The sequence below is a fragment of the Oncorhynchus clarkii genome, chromosome 27 (assembly GCF_045791955.1).
Source record: "Oncorhynchus clarkii lewisi isolate Uvic-CL-2024 chromosome 27, UVic_Ocla_1.0, whole genome shotgun sequence".
Taxonomy (NCBI): Eukaryota; Metazoa; Chordata; class Actinopteri; order Salmoniformes; family Salmonidae; genus Oncorhynchus; species Oncorhynchus clarkii.
The window spans coordinates 20,631,388-20,653,245 of NC_092173.1; the positions used below are offsets into that span (position 1 = coordinate 20,631,388).

Sequence of the window (21,858 nt, forward strand, 5' to 3'; positions counted from 1 at the left end):
TAACTGAGTCAGGTTTCTAGACCTCCTTGCTCGCACACGCTTTTCCAGTTCTTCCCACATATTTTCTATATGATTGAGGTCAGGGCTTTGTGATGGCCACTCCAATACCTTGACTTTGTTGTCCTTAAGCCATTTTGCAACAACTTTGGAAGTATGCTTGGGGTCATTGTCCATTTGGAAGACCCATTTGCGACCAAGCTTTAACTTCCTGACTGATGTCTTGAGATGTTGCTTCCCTCCTGCAGCAAAGCACCCCCACAACATGATGCTGCCACCCCCGTGCTTCACGGTTGGGGTGGTGTTCTTCGGCTTGCAAGCCTCACCCTTTTTCCTCCAAACATAACGATGGTCATTACGGCCAAATAGTTCTATTTTTGTTTCATCAGACCAGAGGACATTTCTCCAAAAAGTATGTTTTTTTGTCCCCATGTACAGTTGCAAACCATAGTCTCATTTTTATGGCAGTTTTGGAGCAGTGGCTTCTTCCTTGCTGAGCGGCCTTTCAGGTTATGTTGATATAGGACTTGTTTTACTGTGGATACTTTTGTACCTGTTTTCTCCAGCATCTTCACAAGGTCCTTTGCTATTGTCCTGGGATTGATTTGCGTGGTCCCATGGTGTTCATACTTGCGTACTATTGTTTGTACAGATGAACGTGGTACCTTCAGGCGTTTGGTTCACTCTTGGGAGCAATTTACAGACTTGTGGGGGTCTACAATATTTTTTTCTGATGTCTTGGCTGATTTCTTTTGATTTTCCCATGATGTCAAGCAAAGAGGCACTGAGTTTGAAGGTAGGCCTTGAAATACATCCACAGGTACACCTCCAATTGACTCAAATGATGTCAACTAGTCTATCAGAAGCTTCTAAAGCCATTACATAATTTTCTGGAAATGTATACCCTGTTTAAAGGCACAATCAACTTAGTGTATATAAATCTTCTGACCCACTGGAATTGTGATTAAGTGAAATAATCTGTCTTTACACAATTGTTGGAAAAGTGACTTGTGTTATGCACAAAGTAGATGTCCTGACCGACTTGCCAAAACTATACTTTGTTAACACGAAATTTGTGGAGTGGTTGAAAAATGAGTTTTAATGACTCCAACCTAAGTGTATGTAAACTTCTGACTTCAACTGTATATTAAACACATGGTTGATAAGTCTTTGGAATATTATTTACGAAGCAGCTGTTAATCTGTTTTTCTTTTCAGACGTGTGGTGGTCATACTGGACATGGAGGTGGTAAAGTCTGCTGATGAGGTGGCTGGGAAGATCGGAGAGCCCCAGCCTTACGTGGAAGGTGAGTCTTCAGCCCATACTGCATTTCTAACCATCACCATATCATACGGCTTAGGGGGACAGAAGTTGAACAAATGTTTGAATCCAAACATGGATATAGCCTACCATGTTGAATGTGCAGTTTCCTTGAGTTTTGACCTTTCACTTGCTCATCTCCCTTGCAGGTCAGAGTAAAACCCCACTGTCAGCCCCCAATCCCTCAGTCCACCCCCTGCAACCCCAGAATGGAATTGATGGTATACAACTCCTGATCACTCACTTTGCTTTTAAATCTGTCTTTTCACATCATGTACCAGGAGTTGAATTGAGAGGTTGGGTCATTGATGGACCGTTTTCTCAAGATAAATTCCTGATGTTTTGCAGCTATATATATTTATTTAAAATGATTTGGAAGGTTACAAAACATTTCAATATAGGTTATTTTCTTTCAGTTTACAGTAGATGGCAGCATTTATGCAAAATGGACAAATGTTGGTTAAAATCCTCAGATCTACTGAACATATGACCGCTGCTGTTTTTGTCAGAAGGCTTAGCTAATTTACATTTGCCTCTTGGGTATATACAGTCATCTGTAACATTATACTTATCTTACTAAGATGGTAGTTGACCCATGTGATGCTGATAAGCACAAAATATTAGGTCTATATTCTGTCTCTTTGTTGAAAATAAGCCAGTAAAATCAGTCTTAGAGAAATGCTGCTGGTGAACCATCTGTACGTCACACAGGTTATTATTTCCAGTAGTCCAGATGTGCTCGTCAGTCAGACTGTAAATTTGGTTTTGAATTGGGTGTGATCTGAGTATACAGTAGTATTGATGGTTTTCAGCTCTTTCGACGGTTCCCTTTTCGTCAGGTAATTAGGTAAGCACTTGGTTATAATTAGTACTGAAATTAAATGGTGATCATGCCATGATGAGATGGTACGTGATGGGTAGCCTAATTATCAATAATATACTACTGACATTGATTCCAAAATATACATGTTTTGTTATTCTACTTTTAATTTAGCATGTATTTTTACTAATGCTCCCTAAATAGGTCTAAGCGAAAGTGTGCAGGTAATTAAATTAATGCTTAATTCTAAACCCATCTCTTTGTGACTGAATAACCATTTCTAATCATTGCACATTACAAGTGTTTACCCAGTTATTTCATGAAAATATGCAGGGCTAAAGGAAGCTTTTCTTAGTGCTAACCTACAGTATCATAAGGCATTTTGTGAACCATGACAGATGAACTCTTAGCCCAATCTACTGCTTCAGGAGCTTATATCATCTTGTGGTCCAGGTCATAGGTATTCATCCCACTAATCTGATGTCAGGGAATTGAAGTAGTGATGGTGAGCTGCATCCTCATCAGCACAGTTATTATTGTTCAGTTGTGTGACTGTGCTGCTGGATCTGGGGGCTTAATTACTAGAAATGCGGTGGTTGGCAAAGTGGACTCTGAGCTCTAATCCAAAGTGTGAGACGCACACAAATCAAATGTGCAGCTAGCGCTTGTCCGGACAGAGAAACCTCAAAGTCAGGCCTCATGCACCAATTTCCTGTGGGAAGAGCAGCTTTGGTTTGTTATTTCACACTTCTGTCTGCTTTGAGTCTGATATGTGAATCATCGTCTCTCTCACAGAAACATCTCATACTCACACAACTTAGTTGGGGGGGGTTGTCTCCTCTTCTACTATCCCAAACCTACCGCAATAAATCCACTACTCTTCCTGATTACGTTTTTCTGTGATGCGAGACTACTTTCATGAAGTGAGATAATTACATTGATCAAGGAGTTGTGATCCAAAGAAATTAGATTTTTGAAATTCAGCCCTGATGAATTATAGATGTCTATTCTTTTGAGTTTGCCACTCCATCACTGCTCTCTATATGCACCAATAACGCCTCAGTTCTCTTTTTAATTTCCCTATCTATCATAAGGCTCCATGAACAAAGGTCCCAGCAGAGAGTTTGGGGGGAAGAAGGGCATGCCTCCGTCTGCCATGCCCAGCACTCCTGGGGGATCCTCCAAAGTTGTGCCCATCGCCAGCCTCAACCCCTACCAGTCAAAGTAAGTGGTCTTCTTATACCCGTCTATGGTTGAGTCCCACTTTAAAGTAGTGCACTATATAGGGAATAGGGTGCCTTTTGGGATGCAACCTATCACTTTGATGACCATCTCCAACAACATGGTCTCTTGAGTCATTATAATCCTGTTGTACCATACTCTTTAGTCATATAACTGAATAATGACGGTCTGATGTGTCTGTGTGATAGTTGTTCAAGGACTAGATTTCCATCCAAAAACTACGTTAACATTGGTTATTTTCTGTCAGGTGGACCATCCGAGCCCGTGTCACCAACAAGAGCGGCATCCGCACCTGGAGCAACTCTCGTGGGGACGGCAAGCTGTTCTATATGGAGATTGTGGATGAGAGTGTGAGTAAATGCTAACGAAAAGGTTTTCTCGTGTTGGATCGTGTGGAGCTAGTCCGTAGCTGACTGTTGTGTGTTGATGCAGGGAGAGATCAGAGTGACTGCCTTTACCCAGGAGGTGGACAAATTCTACAGCATCATCGAGACTGGCAAGGTGAGAGGAACTGCCTCCTATTAATGATGCTTATCCACCATATGTCTGTCACTGGTAGATTTTGGTGAACTGAGTAATCAATCTCAATGTGCTGAATTGGATATAATAGGATATAATGATACAAATCAAAGATGAATGATTCTCTCAAAAATGAGTCACACGACAGTAGCAACATGATCCTCTTCTTCAGATCCTCTGCCAGGCTTTATTTACTGCCTACATCAGTATTCAGCTGAAATGAATCATGTGTCCAGATCTATTTTAGATTTGAACCTTCTTTGATCCATGTCCAGGTGTTCTACATCTCCAAGGGATCCCTGAAGATCGCCAACAAGCAGTACTCATCCCTGAAGAATGACTATGAGATGACCCTGAATGGAGAGTCCACCATCATTCCCTGTGAAGACACCCAGGACGTACCCATGGTGCAGTGCAACTTCGTCTCCATCGCCGACCTGCAGGCCCGAGAAAAGGACACCATTTTGGGTAAGGTGCAGGTGTAGCAAAGGAGGAGCGAAGGGGATGGGTGGTCCAGGCAGGATTGGCGGGGCATGATAACTGTCATTAATAACAGACTTAGCTTATTATTATTATTATTATCCTATCATAGGGATAGCTTCAATAGAGTAGTAGGGCAGCGTAGGGGAGATGGATGCGCTAGGGAGGTTGGGGTAATTCTAAGAGCAGATATAAAAGTCATTAATGACGCTGATGACAGTAATGGCCTGTGGTGCAGATTGACTTTGGGCCCTATGGCAGAGAGGGAGAGAACTGGTAAAATGAGTTAGTAATAAGCTATAGTCAGCATCCCAAATGGCACTCTATTCCCTATATAGTGCACTACTTTTGATCAGGGCCTATATGGCGCCGGTCAAGAGTGGTGCACTGTGCAGGAAATAGGATGCCATTTGGAACTAATCCTAAATTGTAATGATGGTAATATAATAGACTCCTTGCAGCTTGTCGTCTAGCTGTCTAGTCATTTCTCTTCAGGACCAGCAGGCGTCGGCCCAGCCAACCTCGTGATGTTGAAGACATCTTAAGCATGCTTAAATCAGTTTAACCTAGCAAGGACTGGACGAAAGGGTTAAGATGGCAGAGTATAGGTTGCTCCCAAATGACACCCTGTTCCCTATATAGTGCACTACGTTTGACCAGAGGGCCCTGGTCAAACGTAGTGCACTACACTCTTAACCACTAGGCTAATGAAAATAATTATTTAGGATGTAAAGTGATTTTTAGATCAGTTAGTCAGCAGTGTCCGACTGCAAATGAGTAGAATTCCATCTCAAACATGGCCATAGTCTACTGTGCTCATGATGTCACCTGTGTTGAAAATATGTTCAACTATCTATGGACATTTTCACATAGTGGGGAAAAAAAGTATTTAGTCAGCCACCAATTGTGCAAGTTCTCCCACTTAAAAGATGAGAGGCCTGTAATTTTCATCATAGGTACACTTCAACTATGACAGACAAAATGAGAGAAAAAAATCCAGAAAATCACATTGTAGGATTTTTTATGAATTTATTTGCAAATTGTGGTGGAAAATAAGTATTTGGTCACCTACAAACAAGCAAGATTTCTGGCTCTCACAGACCTATAACTTCGTCTTTAAGAGGCTCCTCTGTCCTCCACTCGTTACCTGTATTAATGGCACCTGTTTGAACTTGTTATCAGTATAAAACCTCAAACAACCTAGTGAATGACCTGCAGAGAGCTGGGACCAAAGTAACAAAGCCTACCATCAGTAACACACTACGCCGCCAGGGACTCAAATTCTGCAGTGCCAGACGTGTCCCCCTGCTTAAGCCAGTACATGTCCAGGCCCGTCTGAAGTTTGCTAGAGAGCATTTGGATGATCCAGAAGAAGATTGGGAGAATGCCATATGGTCAGATGAAACTAAAAATATAACTTTTTGATAAAAACTCAACTCGTCATGTTTGGAGGACAAAGAATGCTGTTGCATCCAAAGAACACCATACCTACTGTGAAGCATGGGGGTGGAAACATCATGCTTTGGGGCTGTTTTTCTGCAAAGGGACCAGGACGACTGATCCGTGTAAAGGAAAGAATGAATGGGGCCATGTATCGTGAGATTTTGAGTGAAAACCTCCTTCCATCAGCAAGGGCATTGAAGATGAAACGTGGCTGGGTCTTTCAGCATGACAATGATCCCAAACACACCGCCCGGGGAACGAAGGATTTGCTTCGTAAGAAGCATTTCAAGGTCCTGGAGTGGCCTAGCCAGTCTCCAGATCTCAACCCCAGAGAAAATCTTTGGAGGGAGTTGAAAGTCCGTGTTGCCCAGCAACAGCCCCAAAACATCACTGCTCTAGAGGAGATCTGCATGGAAGGAATGGGTCAATATACCAGCTACAGTGTGTGAAAACCTTGTGAAGACTTACAGAAAAGTTTGACCTCTGTCATTGCCAACAAAGGGTATATAACAAAGTATTGAGAAACTTTTGTTATTGACCGAATACTTATTTTCCACCATAATTTGCAAATAAATTCATAAAAAATCCTACAATGTAGGAGAGAGCTGAGTACATATTATAAATATTGATCACGTGTCTGGTTCTCCACGGTAATGCTGCTCAGAGTCGACTGTGCTAATGACAGATTTAATGACAGATTGATTGTGTGGTTTTTTTTCCAGATGTGATTGGAGTGTGCAAGAGCGTGTCCGACGTGACCCGCCTCAACACCAAGAACAACCGTGAGGTCTCCAAGAGGACGCTCAACCTGATGGACCAGTCTGGTAAACTGGTGGAGGTCACCCTGTGGGAAGAGGAGGTGAGGACTGGGGGACAGACACTAGCGCAGCCATAGATGGTCTATATGCGTCTGGACACAATGGGACAGTCCTGCTGGATAAAGAGAGGATGAAAGTCACTTTCTCTCATGCTGGTGACATGCTGTAGCACCTTCATTGTGTGCTGTACACACCTGCATTACGTTTGTGTCCCTGTGTCTTGTCAGCCAGAGCCCCAGGTAGGGCTACAGTACACCTCTCCTAATTGAAAAAAAATTGTGAGCCGTGTGCCTCCCTGTGTTTGGAAATGTCTGTTATGCAGTTTGAAGAGGGAGAGGAGATTTGAGCACTGGGCTCTCTCTGTCTCTCTCTGTGTGTGTTTTAATAGAAGCTGATGTGGTTGAAGTCACTGAGAATATACCCTGTCACAGTGTGATGAAGGAACCCAACTCCTGCAGTTGATTTTATACGTGGCTCAGTGGGGCTATGCTTAGTTTGCCACAATTATTTCATTCTGACAAGCTACAGCACACTGTTCCCTCTGTTTGTTCTGCAGATATCCCCTATCCGGGGGCACTGGCAGAGGTACACAACATGTATAGTTTATAAAGAACAATAAGCTTTAGTAAATACACAATTGCAAGAATATTTTTTCACTTTATTTTTCTCCCCCGGTGCTGATACACTACATACCCAAACGTATGTGAGCACCTGCTTGTCGAACATCTCATTCCAAAATCATGGGCATTAATATGGAGTTGGTCCCCCCTGTGCTGATATAAAAGCCTCCACTCTTCTGGGAAGACTTTCCACTAGATGTTGGAACATTGCTAGAACATAATGGCCCCAGAACATTATTCCTCCTCCAAACTTTACAGTTGGCACTATTTATTGGGGCTGGTAGCGTTCTCCTAGCATCCGCCAAATACAGATTAGTCTGTCGGACTGCCAGATGGTGAAGCGTAATTCATCACTCCAGAGATTATATTTCCATTACTCCTGAGTTCAATGGCTTTACACCACTCCAGCCGACGCTTGGCATTGGGCATGGTGATCTTAGGCTTGTGTGCAGCTGCTTGGCCATGGAAACCCATTTCATGAAGCTTCTGACGAACAGTTATTGTGCTGACGTTGCTTCCAGAGGCAGTTTGGAACTCGATAGTGAGTGTTGCAACCGAGGAGAGACTATTTATACGCACTACTTGCTTCAGCACTCGGTGGTTCTGTTCTGTGAGCTTCTGTGGCTTACCACTTCGCGCCTGAGCTGTTGTTGCTCCTAGATGTTTCCGCTTCACAATAACAGCATTTACAGTTGACTAGGGCAGCTCTAGCAGGACTGCATTTTACGAACTGACTCGTTGGAAAGGTGGCATTGAGCTCTTCAGTACGGCCATTCTACTGCCAATGTTTGTCTATGGAGATTGCATGGCTGTGTGCTCGAGTTTATACACCAGTCAGAAATGGGTGTGGCTGAAATAGCCGACTCCACTAAATTGTGTAGTTTTGCACATAAAGTGTATATTATTGGTATCCTCAGTCAACCTACCTGTTCTACTTGCAGGCAGAGACCTTTGATGGCTCTGGGCAGCCCATCCTGGCCATCAAAGGGGCCAAGCTGTCGGACTATGGGGGCAGATCTCTATCTGCTTCGTTCAGCAGCACCGTCATGGTCAACCCCGACATCCCTGAGGCATACAAGCTGCGGGGCTGGTAAGTGTCTGTCTCATCTCGACCCAAATAGCTTTAGGTTCTAACAGCCTCTGTGAATGTGTTATACAAGAACAGCCTGGGTATCTATGGAGCCACTATTGGGTCATATTTTGGTTTTAAAAGACCTGGAACGAATCTCTCACATCCTCTGCTCCACTGTTGAGAGAATTCTAAAGGAATTTGAATGTTAAATATCAGATACCCCAAACCCTGAGAGGGGTGCGTGCTCTGGCTTGTATCATCTAGATTAGCCTACCTCCGTTTGTGAAGATGTGGGGGGGTTACTTCAATGAAGCTTTACATATGATTGCAAATCATTCTTAAACTGTGGAAAATGCCTTCTTCTACTTATCTGCCCTTCAAAAGAAGCCACAAATGACATGTGCACAAATTTGTCCTTGATTGTGGTGATGGGAGCGTTTGTTTTGATCACATTGACGGGGCAGAACATAAATATTTTATTTCATATTAATGTCAATAACTAAATTCAAAAGATATTTGGAAGTAACCCTAAAGCCTATATTTGTAGCCAATCTGTAAATGGCACACCCAACTACCTCATCCCCATATTATTACTTACCCTCTTGCTCTTTTGTACCCCAGAATCTCTACTTGCACATCTATCACCCCAGTATTAATGCTAAATTGTAATAATTTCGCCTCCATGGCCTATTTATTGCCTTACCTCTCTACTCTTCCTCATTTGCACACACTGTACATATATTTTTCTTTTCTATTGTGTTATTGACTGTACATTTGTTTGTAACTCTGTTTTTGTCACACTGCTTTGCTTTATCTTGGCCAGGTCAGTTGTAAATGAACTTGTTCTCAACTGGCTTACCTGGTTAAATAATGGTAAAATAAAACAATTTTGTAGTGAAACCTAAAGCCTATATTTTATTGGAACAAATATATAGGTCCAAGTCAAGTTTTTTATGTGAGAGTGGTTATTTAGGGAAAGGGGTAGTTGGTAGCACATCCACATGCAGTGGTTTAAGATGGCAGACACTATCACAGAGGAACAGGCCCCTCCTGTGTTATCCCTTAACCGCCCTATTGGCTGCTCCAGCAAAGCAATGGGAAAACTGTTACTATGACTCATTCATTCATATTTTCTTTGCGTTCTCTTGAGAATTCTTGTTATTCATTACTTACATAATGTTATTCACTGTGTACCATATCCCCAAATAAATACTCCGCTTTTCCAATCCCATATCTAGTTGGGAAGCTAGGCAGCAGTTTAGTTAAGTTGATATCAAAGCATTGTCTTGTCAATGGCCGGCTAGAAGCATAAAATTGGGATCTTGTAATTCAGTGGGTAGAAGCAGGGTTGGAAAGGCAGTCGGCTAGATGTGAATGGATGGAGGAGGCACGGTGATCACAGGGATCGGTGTCCCTTCCACGGGATGGTTGACCTAATGTAGGCTAATGCGATTAGCATGAGGTTGTAAGTAACAAGAGAATTTCCTAGGACATAGACATATCTGATAATGGCAGAAAGCTTACATTCTTGTTAATCTAACTGCACTGTTTTAAAGTAGCTATTACAGTGAAAGAATACCATGCTATTGTTTAAGGAGAGTGCACAGTTATGAACAAGTTATTAAGGGACAGCCATTGCTCCTATTTAACCTTCACCTCAGCTCTCTGGCACCATGATTGATCTGTCCCTCCTCCTTCAACATCCTCTTCTCCCACTCCTCCTCTCCCACTCCACTCTGACAACAGACCATGCCTGGCCCCCAGTCAGACAATTGAAGGAAAAATGTCTCAAAAGTGGAGATTCAATTGATTCTCACCCAAGGTGCTATTTTATTTACCTTCCAACAGCAACACCGGCCACACACTCCCCAGGGAAATAAGATGAAAGGAGGCTGAGGAATGAAATGGAAGGAGACCCAATAACAATTTCAATTTATATTTTGGCACGTCCTGTGCGTCTTGACATGCTCAAATTCCACTTCCCTGTGCCTTAGAAAAAAAGGTTGGGCCGCTGTAATTATTTTTGAGCGGATCAGAAGCCTTGATCTGCATAATGAGAGCAGTGAAATGTGACTACATAGCGGGAGGGAGAGAGGGGTGGCAAGTCAACAAAATATGCTCATATCTGCCACTTCATTGGGTGTCTGGGTTGTGGTGATTTCTGATTACAGCTTTATCTCTCCCTCACGACTACCCTTTGAAAGGTTGTTGTCAAGTCACTGGATCTCAGACGTTTCTTGGAAACAGTTTTGGTATTATTTGTTTTTTTCAGTATGATAAACACCCTGTCCTATAAACATTTAATGGACTGAGCTATAGAGAATTGTTACTAGTTGGGTATTTGAATGATATTTGGCCATTTGAGGTCATTCCCCAAACATAATGTGGTATTACATGCTTCCTATTCAAGAGAATTCTCTACCATTTGTCTAAGTGGAAACCATTTTGCATTAAATCGTATAGCTTGTTTACCAATATGGCATTGGATAATGATGTGGATGTAGTGGAGCGACTTTGCGAGAATCTCCCATGTTTCCGCCTGCTCACTTCAACGCAGGTGTTCCACTTCCTGCCCTCTGAGCTGTGTGAGCTTCCTTCATTTTCTCTGACGTCTCAAATGTCACTCTATTACCTACAGTGGGGCAAAAAAAGTATTTAGTCAGCCACCAATTGTGCAAGTTCACCCACTTAAAAAGATTAGGCCTGTAATTTATCATAGGTACACTTCAACTATGACAGACAAAAAGAGGAAAAGAAATCCAGAAAATCACATTGTAGGATTTTTTTAATGAATTTATTTGCAAATTAGTATTTGGTCAATAACAAAAGTTTATCTCAATACTTTGTTATATACCCTTTGTTGGCAATGTCAGAGGTCAAACGTTTACTGTAAGTCTTCACAAGGTTTTCACACACTTGCTGGTATTTTGGCCCATTCCTCCATGCAGATCTCCTTTAGAGCAGTGATGTGTTGGGGCTGTTGCTGGGCAACACGGACTTTCAACTCCCTCCAAAGATTTTCTCTGGGGTTGAGATCTGGAGACTGGCTAGGCCACTCCAGGACCTTGAAATGCTTCTTACGAAGCCACTCCTTCGTTGCCCGGGCGGTGTGTTTGGGATCATTGTCATGCTGAAAGAACCAGACACATTTCATCTTCAATGCCTTTGCTGATGGAAGTAAGTTTTCACTCAAAATCTCACGATACATGGCCCCATCCATTCTTTCGTTTACACGGATCAGTTGTCTGGTCCCTTTGCAGAAAAACAGCCCCAAAGCATGATGTTTCCACCCCCATGCTTCACAGTAGGTATGGTGTTCTTTGGATGCAACTCAGCATTCTTTGTCCTCCAAACACGACAAGTTGAGTTTTTACCAAAAAGTTATATTTTTGGTTTCATCTGACCATATGACATTCTCCCAATCTTCTTCTGGATCATCCAAATGCTCTCTAGCAAACTTCAGACGGGCCTGGACATGTACTGGCTTAAGCAGGGGGACACGTCTGGCACTGCAGGATTTGAGTCCCTGGCGGCGTAGTGTGATACTGATGGTAGGCTTTGTTACTTTGGTCCCAGCTCTCTGCAGGTCATTCACTAGGTCCCCCCCGTGTGGTTCTGGGATTTTTGCTCACCGTTCTTGTGATCATTTTGACCCCACGGGGTGAGATCTTGCGTGGAGCCCCAGATCGAGGGAGATTATCAGTGGTCTTGTATGTCTTCCATTTCCTAATAATTGCTCCCACAGTTGATTTCTTCAAACCAAGCTGCTTACCTATTGCAGATTCAGTCTTCCCAGCCTGGTGCAGGTCTACAATTTTGTTTCTGGTGTCCTTTGACAGCTCTTTGGTCTTGGCCATAGTGGAGTTTGGAATGTGACTGTTTGAGGTTGTGGACAGGTGTATTTAATACTGGTAACAAGTTCAAACGGGTACCATTAATACAGGTAACGAGTGGAGGACAGAGGAGCCTCTTAAAGTTACAGGTTTGTGAGAGCCAGAAGTCTTGCTTGTTTGTAGGTGACCAAATACTTATTTTCCACCATAATTTGAAAATAAATTCATAAAAAAATCCTACAATGTGATTTTTTTCTTTTCTCATTTTGTCTGTCATAGTTGAAGTGTACCTATGATGAAAATTACACGCCTCTCATCTTTTTAAGTGGAAGAACTTGCACAATTGGTGGCTGACTAAATACTTTTTTGCCCCACTGTATATAGTGTACTACTTTTGACCAGAACATGTAGTAGTGTACTACAAAGGGAATAGGGTTTCATTTGGGACGCAGACACGCCAGTCACTTGTCACATGGACAGCCAGCAATAACGAACCTAAGTGTTTTGTTTTCCAGTGCAACGCCTAGCTGCTGTGGGATGATGCATGTCCTCAAGGACAAGTGGGCTCCTGTTGGTTTGCAGGCATCCATCAGTTAGGCCAGGTGAACAGTTCAGAGGATGTTGATATGAGTCCTGACCTCAGCCCGAACATGAGGCTACATGATATGTTATTTTTGGATGATATTATACTGAACAAAAAACTATATGCAACATGTAAAGTGTTGGTCCCATTTTTAATGATCTGAAATAAAAGATCCCCAACATTTTCACACAGCTTATTTTGCTCAAATTATGTGCACAACTTTGTTTACATCCCTGTTAGTGAGCATTTCTCCTTTGCCAAGATGATCTATCCCGCTGACAGGTGTGGTATATCAAGAAGCTGATTAAACAGCATGATTATTACACAAGTGCACCTTGTGCTGGGGACAATAAAAGGCCACTCTAAAATGTGCAGTTTTGTCACAACTTGAGACATCTGTGGCATTGCGTTTTGAGGGAGCGTGAAATTGGCATGTTGACTACAGGAATATCCATCAGAGCTGTTGCCAGAGAATTGAAAATAAGCTGCCTCCAACATCGTTTTAGAGAATTTGGCAGTACATCCAACCGGCCTCAACCGCAGATGATGTGTAACCACGCCAGCCCAAGACATCCACATCCGGCTTCTTCAACTGCGGGATCTTTGAGGAGGGGGGAGTCTGTAAAAAAAAAAAAGCCCTTATGTGAGGAAAAACTCAATCTGATTGGTTGGGCCTGGCTCTCAAGTGGGTGGGCCTTTGCCCACCCATGGCTGCACCCCTGCCCAGTCATATGAAATCAATAGATTAGGACCTATTTAATTTATTTAAATTGATTTCCTTCTATGAACTGTAACTCAGTAAAATCGTTGCAATTTTATTTTTTTGTTCAGTGTATGTCAATTGATCTAAAGAATTATATTTTACTTTTTTTTTATACTGTAGGTAGCGTTAGCTACCGCAAGTCTGCTGTACCTGCACCAAAACTCCTGTATTTTTCCTTCATAGTTTGCATCTTCTTTTTAAATAGTGAGCCAATGTGTTTTCAGCACTTTTATTTCGCTGACTGATCAAAACAAATGTTATCATGCTGTCTTGTCTCTGCAGCAGACATATAATAAGCAATATATTTGAGATCTCAAATCGCAATAAAATCGCAGTGTTGAATCGCAATATCAAATCGTGAGAATCGCAATATATATCCCTGGCATCGCAATACATATCCCTGGCAATTCCCAGCCCTACATGATGGTTTGCTGTCTAAGGATGGAATAGCCTCAAATATGAAGTAAAATGTTGTATTGAGAACAATGTATTTTTGCTTTTCAAGTAGTACGGAGCAATACGTTGACTAAAACTAGGTTAGTAGTGAATGATTTAGTGATTTTAGGCCTAGCACATCAGTGCTTGTTGAATACTTTCAGTATTCTGGTAGAGAAGGATGTTGATCATCAGTGAGCCATGCTTTCAGCAGTTTGCATCCTAAATTTCCCCCTGTTCCATATATAGTGGATTCAGGATTCAATTTGGGGTGCTACCGATCTGTCCACAAATGAAGAGGCCTTTTTTATGTGAACATTTTCATCTTGCAAGCATTGAAAACCCAGCGCTTTTTACAACTGAAGAACAAAGGCAAACTCTGAGCCTTTTGTCAGAGCCAAGCTCTTGAAAACATTATTTTGCAAAGTGTAGGTGTCTTAATTTGATAATTTTTGCTGCAAACTCTTTGGATTTCTGTATCTATCTATCCCACCCTGGGTAAGATGTTGACTGAAACCCATGCAGTGGATCAGTGGTTCTGCTCAGCCGATCCCTATGTGTGCTGGACTGATTTTTTTTTAAACTGCTGCTTTCCCTTTTTTAATGTCAGACTAATTCATCTTATAGAGAGAAACTGTTTTAATTTCCTCAAACAAGAATGCCACACTACGCAGCAATTATCTTGAGCCTTGATTTGGTTCTGAGCTCCATAATTTTATATATATATATATATATATATATATATATATATATATATATATATATATATATATGATTCCCTTGTCTTTGAAATAGATTTTACAGATTGCCATGAAATCTGTGTTCTTTTTTGGGGAGAAATGGGAATATGAACTATTGTGCATGAAAGAAACATGGATTTGTCTTTAAACAGCATCGAATGTGATTCCTGTGGTGCTCCAGTAATTTAGGGCACTGTCTTAGCCCCACTCTATTGCATAATTTAAATGCTTAAAGATTAATTTAGCTAGATTAATTAAAGTGTTCCTTGCTCAACTGGTGCTGTTTTTTCCTCGGCTTTTTGCAACTTTGGTGCATGCTCATTTAGTGCCCTCGTTATTTAGGCATTTAAATGATTCATAACGATAATTTATTTACCTTATCATAAACCACATCTACTTAATTATAGCTTAGTCTAGTCAATTACCCTGCTCTTCCCCAGTATCAAGTAACACCCTGAAAATGCCTTGACTGCTCAGTTGCTATTTGGGAGGATTTAGATAAAATAAAAATAAAATCTAATTTGTTTCTCTAATTTTGTGCTAATTTGTTTCATAAGCAAACGTGAAATGTTTCCTTACTGAGCCATCCGGTGCATACCGTAGCAGCCTTTGTCCATTAGATGGCATCACAGGCTACACAGACACATCTAGAGTGGCTCCTTCTCTCCTCTCCCCCTCCCCTAGCTGTCTGGACAACTGTGTCTCGATCTGTCACTCCATCTTGTCATGCTTCCTCTTGTTCCTTTCGTCTTGTTGTCCTATTGCCATTGCTCACTTAGTGATACTTGGCTACTCTCACTCTTTCTGTTCTGTGTTTTCCTGCAGTCACTGAGTCATCTGATCTCCCTTACACACTACAGACAGACAGGATGTGTCCCAAATGGCACCTTATTCCTTTTATAGTGCACTACTTTTGACCGGAGTCCTATGGGCCATGGTCAAAAGTAGTGCACTATATAGGGAAATGGGTGCCATTTGGGATGTGGAAATCCTGCTACCCACTAGTGGAGCTGCTCAGCTCACAGCAAAAATATATTTGTCCTTTTCATCAATTAATAAAATGGCATCAACTTTTTGAGTGCGGACCCTCTACTAATGAAACAGCGCACCAGTTAGTGATTTCAAGAACCTTTTGATTGCCCTCCTCTCCTCACACACTAGAAGTGTGCTGTTGCTGTTCAGTCGTTCTGCCTAGCTTGTGCTCAGTGCTCCAACATAACGATTCATATTTTTGATTTTAAACAAGTAGTTTAACTCTGTGGCCATGCTACTTGGATTTCTCTTCTTTTTCTCTTGTCAGTAGTTTGTCCCAGCATTGCAGTGGTGTAAAAATACTTTAAAGTACTACTTAAGTCGTTTTTTGTGTTATCTGTACTTTACTATGTATATTTTTGACAACTTTTACTTCTACATTCCTAAAGAAAATAATGTACTTTTTATTCCATACATTTGACCTGACACCCAAAAGTACATTTTGAATGCTTAGCAGGACAGGACGCCCCTGGCTATCCATACATAAAAAATGGCGCCGTCGGCTTGCTTAAAAGAAGGAATTTAAAATGATTTATACTTAAGTATATTTCAGCGATCACTTTTACTTTTGATACTTTAAGTATATTTAGAACCAAATACTTTTAGACTTTTACTCAAGTAGTGTTTTACTGGGTGACTTACCTTAATAGAAAGTCACTCAAATAAAAGTATATATACTTTTCCTCAAGTATGACAATTGTGTACTTTTTTGCACCACTGCAGCTTAGTTCCCTCCTGGCGCAAGCTTATCTGTCCTTGTTTTTCATTTCACAAAAGTCTTGTGATTCAGACCATTTGTTATGTTGGAATAGAATACATGGTCATATTTACAACCCTGTTCCCATTGGTAATTACCTCCATGTACTGCGTCATTCAACTTCACAACTACAGAGAGTGAATGCTTGAGCAGACCTCATGGATGCCTAATCATATCTGCTGTACGTTTTCCGCCAGTCAGAGACTCATCATGAGAGCCATAGCTGGAGACAGGGAAGGAACCGTGCTTACAGAAGGGTTCCTGTCATGTATAGCTGCTCTTTCTCCTTCCCTCTGTCACATGCTCTATGTCATGTCTCCCTGCCGTCCTGTCCTTGGCCGTATGGCTCGTTGTGACGGGGTGCCATGCTATGCACATGAATCTGTTCTTTCCCTTTTCTTCTTCTTGTTGTCGTCTCTCTTCGTTGGTTAGTCTCACTTCATCCACTCTCTGCGCATCTCCCTGCCTGCCTGTCGGTCCACTGTTGTACATCTTCTGTCAGCTCCAATTTGTCCTGATTTTAGTTTCCATCAAACCCACTGACTTACTATACCCTGCCTGTTGTAGCGGTTTCCTACAGAACAATCTTCTGTTTGTCTTCCTTTACAGTCTGCGTTACATAGTCTCCTGGGTACGTTGCTTAGCATTTTGTTCATTATTTGTAACTGTCAAAAATAACAACTTGAAATCAGATATACGTTAATGATCATCAGCTTACCTACCAGGAGTTTGGATTAGAAAACGCCATAAATGTTTAATTCCTTTCATTCTGTTCCAGCCTATTTCTCTTGGTGAAACACCAGCAGCTTCATGAAAGGAGTTGTTGTTAATCAGAAACAAGTATTTTCAGGTGGATTTCAGAACTAGGTTGATGTTGTTTTTAATGCATCAACAGCCAGGTGTCAGGCCCCCTATCAGTACGAACACCAGTAGAATTATAACAAAGCAGAAATGGTAGTACAGAGATGAGGGAATAGGTGACACAGGAAAGAATTGCACACGTTTTTCGGTGGTTGGGTGGGAGAGGAAATTGGCAGAGGCCATAGTGGCCGGGCCACATGCTTGCAGGCCATTAATGGGGATATTTTCAATTAGTCATGCTTCCAAGAGCAAGTCCCGCTCACTGTATTTACAGCCCCTGTCCCCTCACCCCCCATAGCTCTACACAATACCTCCTAGCAATAGATTACTCAGCTCTATTGATCTCTTGCACAATTCCAACCTGAGTGTTTGTTTATTTATTTATTTATTTTTCCCTTTCCCCTGCTCTCCTCCCCCTATTCTTCATCCCTCTCTTCTCTCTCCTTCTCCCTTGTATTGTGTGAATCACCTGGAGGTAACGCTGAGTGAAAATTGGTTTCTGATTCCCCCATCACTGCTGTTGATTCATTTCACAGCCACTCTCTCTGCCACTCAGCCTGGTTTGCCCTCAGCACAGACTATTTTTGCGTCCCAAATGGCACCATATTCCTTATTTAGTGCACTATATAGGGAATAGGGTGCCCTTTTTAGGATGCAACCTAGCTCAGCTTTGTCAAACAGGCATGGCTATGTTGGCCAGGATGGGTTTTGTTAAAATAGTACTAGACAACAGACAATTCACTAGGCTACAAGACGGTGGTCTACGAGGCACTAGGCTACAAGACGGTGGTCTACGAGGCACTAGGCTACAAGACGGTGGTCTACGAGGCACTAGGCTACAAGACGGTGGTCTACGAGGCACTAGGCTACAAGGCGGTGGTCTGCGAGGCTACAAGACGGTGGTCTGCGAGGCTACAAGACGGTGGTCTGCGAGGCTACAAGACGGTGGTCTGCGAGGCTACAAGACGGTGGTCTGCGAGGCTACAAGACGGTGGTCTGCGAGGCTACAAGACGGTGGTCTGCGAGGCTACAAGACGGTGGTCTGCGAGGCTACAAGACGGTGGTCTGCGAGGCTACAAGACGGTGGTCTGCGAGGCTACAAGACGGTGGTCTGCGAGGCTACAAGACGGTGGTCTGCGAGGCTACAAGACGGTGGTCTGCGAGGCTACAAGACGGTGGTCTGCGAGGCTACAAGACGGTGGTCTGCGAGGCTACAAGACGGTGGTCGGCGAGGCTACACGACGGTGGTCGGCGAGGCTACACGACGGTGGTCGGCGAGGCTACACGACGGTGGTCGGCGAGGCTACACGACGGTGGTCGGCGAGGCTACACGACGGTGGTCGGCGAGGCTACACGACGGTGGTCTACGAGGCACTAGGCTACAAGACGGTGGTCTTCGAGGCACTAGGCTACAAGACGGTGGTCTGCGAGGCTACAAGACGGTGGTCGGCGAGGCTACAAGACGGTGGTCGGCGAGGCTACACGACGGTGGTCGGCGAGGCTACACGACGGTGGTCGGCGAGGCTACACGACGGTGGTCGGCGAGGCTACACGACGGTGGTCGTCGAGGCTACAAGACGGTGGTCGGCGAGGCTACAAGACGGTGGTCTGCGAGGCTACAAGACGGTGGTCGGCGAGGCTACAAGACGGTGGTCTGCGAGGCTACAAGACGGTGGTCTGCGAGGCTACAAGACGGTGGTCGGCGAGGCTACAAGACGGTGGTCGGCGAGGCTACACGGCGGTGGTCGGCGAGGCTACACGGCGGTGGTCGGCGAGGCTACACGGCGGTGGTCGGCGAGGCTACACGGCGGTGGTCGGCGAGGCTACACGGCGGTGGTCGGCGAGGCTACACGGCGGTGGTCGGCGAGGCTACACGGCGGTGGTCGGCGAGGCTACACGGCGGTGGTCGGCGAGGCTACACGGCGGTGGTCGGCGAGGCTACACGGCGGTGGTCGGCGAGGCTACACGGCGGTGGTCGGCGAGGCTACACGGCGGTGGTCGGCGAGGCTACACGGCGGTGGTCGGCGAGGCTACACGGCGGTGGTCTGCGAGGCTACAAGGCGGTGGTCGGCGAGGCTACACGGCGGTGGTCCGCGAGGCACTAGGCTACAAGACGGTGGTCCTCGAGGCACTAGGCTACAAGACGGTGGTCTTCGAGGCACTAGGCTACAAGACGGTGGTCTGCGAGGCTACACGACGGTGGTCTGCGAGGCTACACGACGGTGGTCTGCGAGGCTACACGACGGTGGTCTGCGAGGCTACACGACGGTGGTCTGCGAGGCTACACGACGGTGGTCTGCGAGGCTACAAGACGGTGGTCTGCGAGGCTACACGACGGTGGTCTGCGAGGCTACAAGACGGTGGTCTGCGAGGCACTAGGCTACACGACGGTGGTCTACGAGGCTACACGACGGTGGTCTACGAGGCTACACGACGGTAGTCTACGAGGCTACACGACGGTGGTCTACGAGGCTACACGGCGGTGGTCTACGAGGCTACACGACGGTGGTCTACGAGGCTACACGACGGTGGTCTACGAGGCTACACGACGGTGGTCTACGAGGCTACAAGACGGTGGTCTACGAGGCTACAAGACGGTGGTCTACGAGGCTACAAGACGGTGGTCTACGAGGCACTAGGCTACAAGACGGTGGTGTACGAGGCACCTCTATGTATTACACTTGACTTCTTTTGTCTTTTCTATTGAGATTAATGGGGTTGTTTCTGCAGTGACATGTTGACTAAAGGTGTGTGTGTTTAACTATGTCCATCCAGGTATGATAAGGAGGGCCACTCTATGGCTGGCCAGTCTCTGACGGAGGCGAGGACAGGTGGAGGAGGAGGGAACACCAACTGGAAGACCCTGGCTGACATCAAGACAGAGCACCTTGGACACGGAGACAAGGTTTTTTGTGCACGCACACACTAACATACTCTGTTGTAGACAAACATGTACATCATTCTAAAATGTATTTTTTCTTGACTTGATTCAAAGCAAGAATATTCAAGGACAAACTGAAAGACAATGTCGAATACAAGCGATCTCTTCTTTGAAGGTGGGAAGTAGACCAACCTGCATTGTGGATCCAACACACAACAGCATCTCTATCTCAGTCACCATGAAACACTGGAACCTTGTCACTTCATCCTGGCTTTCCAAGGATTCTCTTTTCTTGGTTAGCAGTCATGATAAGTCTTTGTAATCAGAGCAATTCATTAAAGGACTGTGCTACTGGATCGCAAGCTTATTTTTAAAGCAGAATGCTAGCTTGTTTCTGTCCAAAATGTGACCCTGTTCCTTACAAGGTGCACTACTTTTGGCCAGGGCCCAATGGCACGCTATTCCCTATGGGACCTGGTCAAAAGTAGTGCATTATATAGGGAATAGGGTGCCATTTGTGATGCACCCTACGGTATTCTGATGATCTCCCTCTCGTTAATCACCAACATAGTAGGTGTCCTCTGCTGCCCTCTCCCTACCTAGGTATGTGCTTTGTGACGTCACATTTATCTTCCATATTGATTGTGAAGATAAGTGGCTCCATTCATTAATCTTGGTAATGAAGTGATTGCTCTCATATGAGTCAAGTAAAATATGTGCTTGAAATTTCAGCTTCTTATTTTCATTTTATGAGAAGGGTGGAAAGGTGTATAATTCATCTAAGGTTATGAAAACTGATATATTTAATATTTGTAATATAAAACTATATTATTTAATCCTGGGCCTTGGTTATTAACCTCCGTTTTGGGATAAGGGATGAGAGGATTTTAATTAGGTTTATTTGACTGACTTTGTGAGGAGTTCTCTGGTTAGAAGGGCACTGGGAGAGGGGGGGGGGGGGGGGTCGACAGGGAGGGAGGGGATGGTACAAAAGCTCAGGATTGACTGGGAGAGATGGAGAATCCAAATCAAATTGTATTTGTCACATGCGCCTAATACAGCAGGTGTAGACTTTTCTGTGAAATGCTTACTTACAAGCCCTTAACCAACAATGCAGTTCAAGAAATAGTTAAAGTATTTATTAAATAAACAAAAGTTGATTTAAAAAAATAAAATACAAAAATAACAGTAACAAGGCTATATACAGGGGGTACAGAGTCAATGTGTGGAGGTACAGGTTAGTCGAGGTACAGTCGGAAGTTTACATACACTTATGTTGGAGTCATTAAAACTTGTTTTTAAACCACTCCACAAATTTCTTAACAAACTATTTTTTTATTTCACCTTTATTTAACCAGGTAGGCAAGTTGAGAACACCTTTATTTAACCAGGTAGGCAAGTTGAGAACACCTTTATTTAACCAGGTAGGCAAGTTGAGAACACCTTTATTTAACCAGGTAGGCAAGTTGAGAACACCTTTATTTAACCAGGTAGGCAAGTTGAGAACACCTTTATTTAACCAGGTAGGCTAGTTGAGAACACCTTTATTTAACCAGGTAGGCAAGTTGAGAACAAGTTCTTATTTACAACTGCGACCTGGCCAAGATAAAGCAAAACAGTTCGACACATACAACAATACATG

The 21,858-nt window shown here is 43.6% G+C and overlaps 1 protein-coding gene across 2 annotated transcripts in view; it reads left to right on the plus strand.

The window, feature by feature from the left end:
* Positions 1-21,858, plus strand: part of LOC139385867 (replication protein A 70 kDa DNA-binding subunit-like) — a 39,541-nt gene that overhangs the window by 3,084 nt on the left and 14,599 nt on the right. Inside the window, exons 5-13 of one of the 2 annotated variants that reach the window (XM_071131146.1) lie at positions 1,215-1,303; positions 1,467-1,538; positions 3,232-3,361; positions 3,627-3,729; positions 3,812-3,880; positions 4,174-4,366; positions 6,544-6,680; positions 8,201-8,349; positions 20,111-20,240. In XM_071131146.1, coding sequence (XP_070987247.1) covers positions 1,215-1,303; positions 1,467-1,538; positions 3,232-3,361; positions 3,627-3,729; positions 3,812-3,880; positions 4,174-4,366; positions 6,544-6,680; positions 8,201-8,349; positions 20,111-20,240 — 1,072 coding nt within the window. The remainder of the gene's footprint in view (positions 1-1,214; positions 1,304-1,466; positions 1,539-3,231; positions 3,362-3,626; positions 3,730-3,811; positions 3,881-4,173; positions 4,367-6,543; positions 6,681-8,200; positions 8,350-20,110; positions 20,241-21,858) is intronic. The other variant, XM_071131147.1, reaches the window with a different exon arrangement.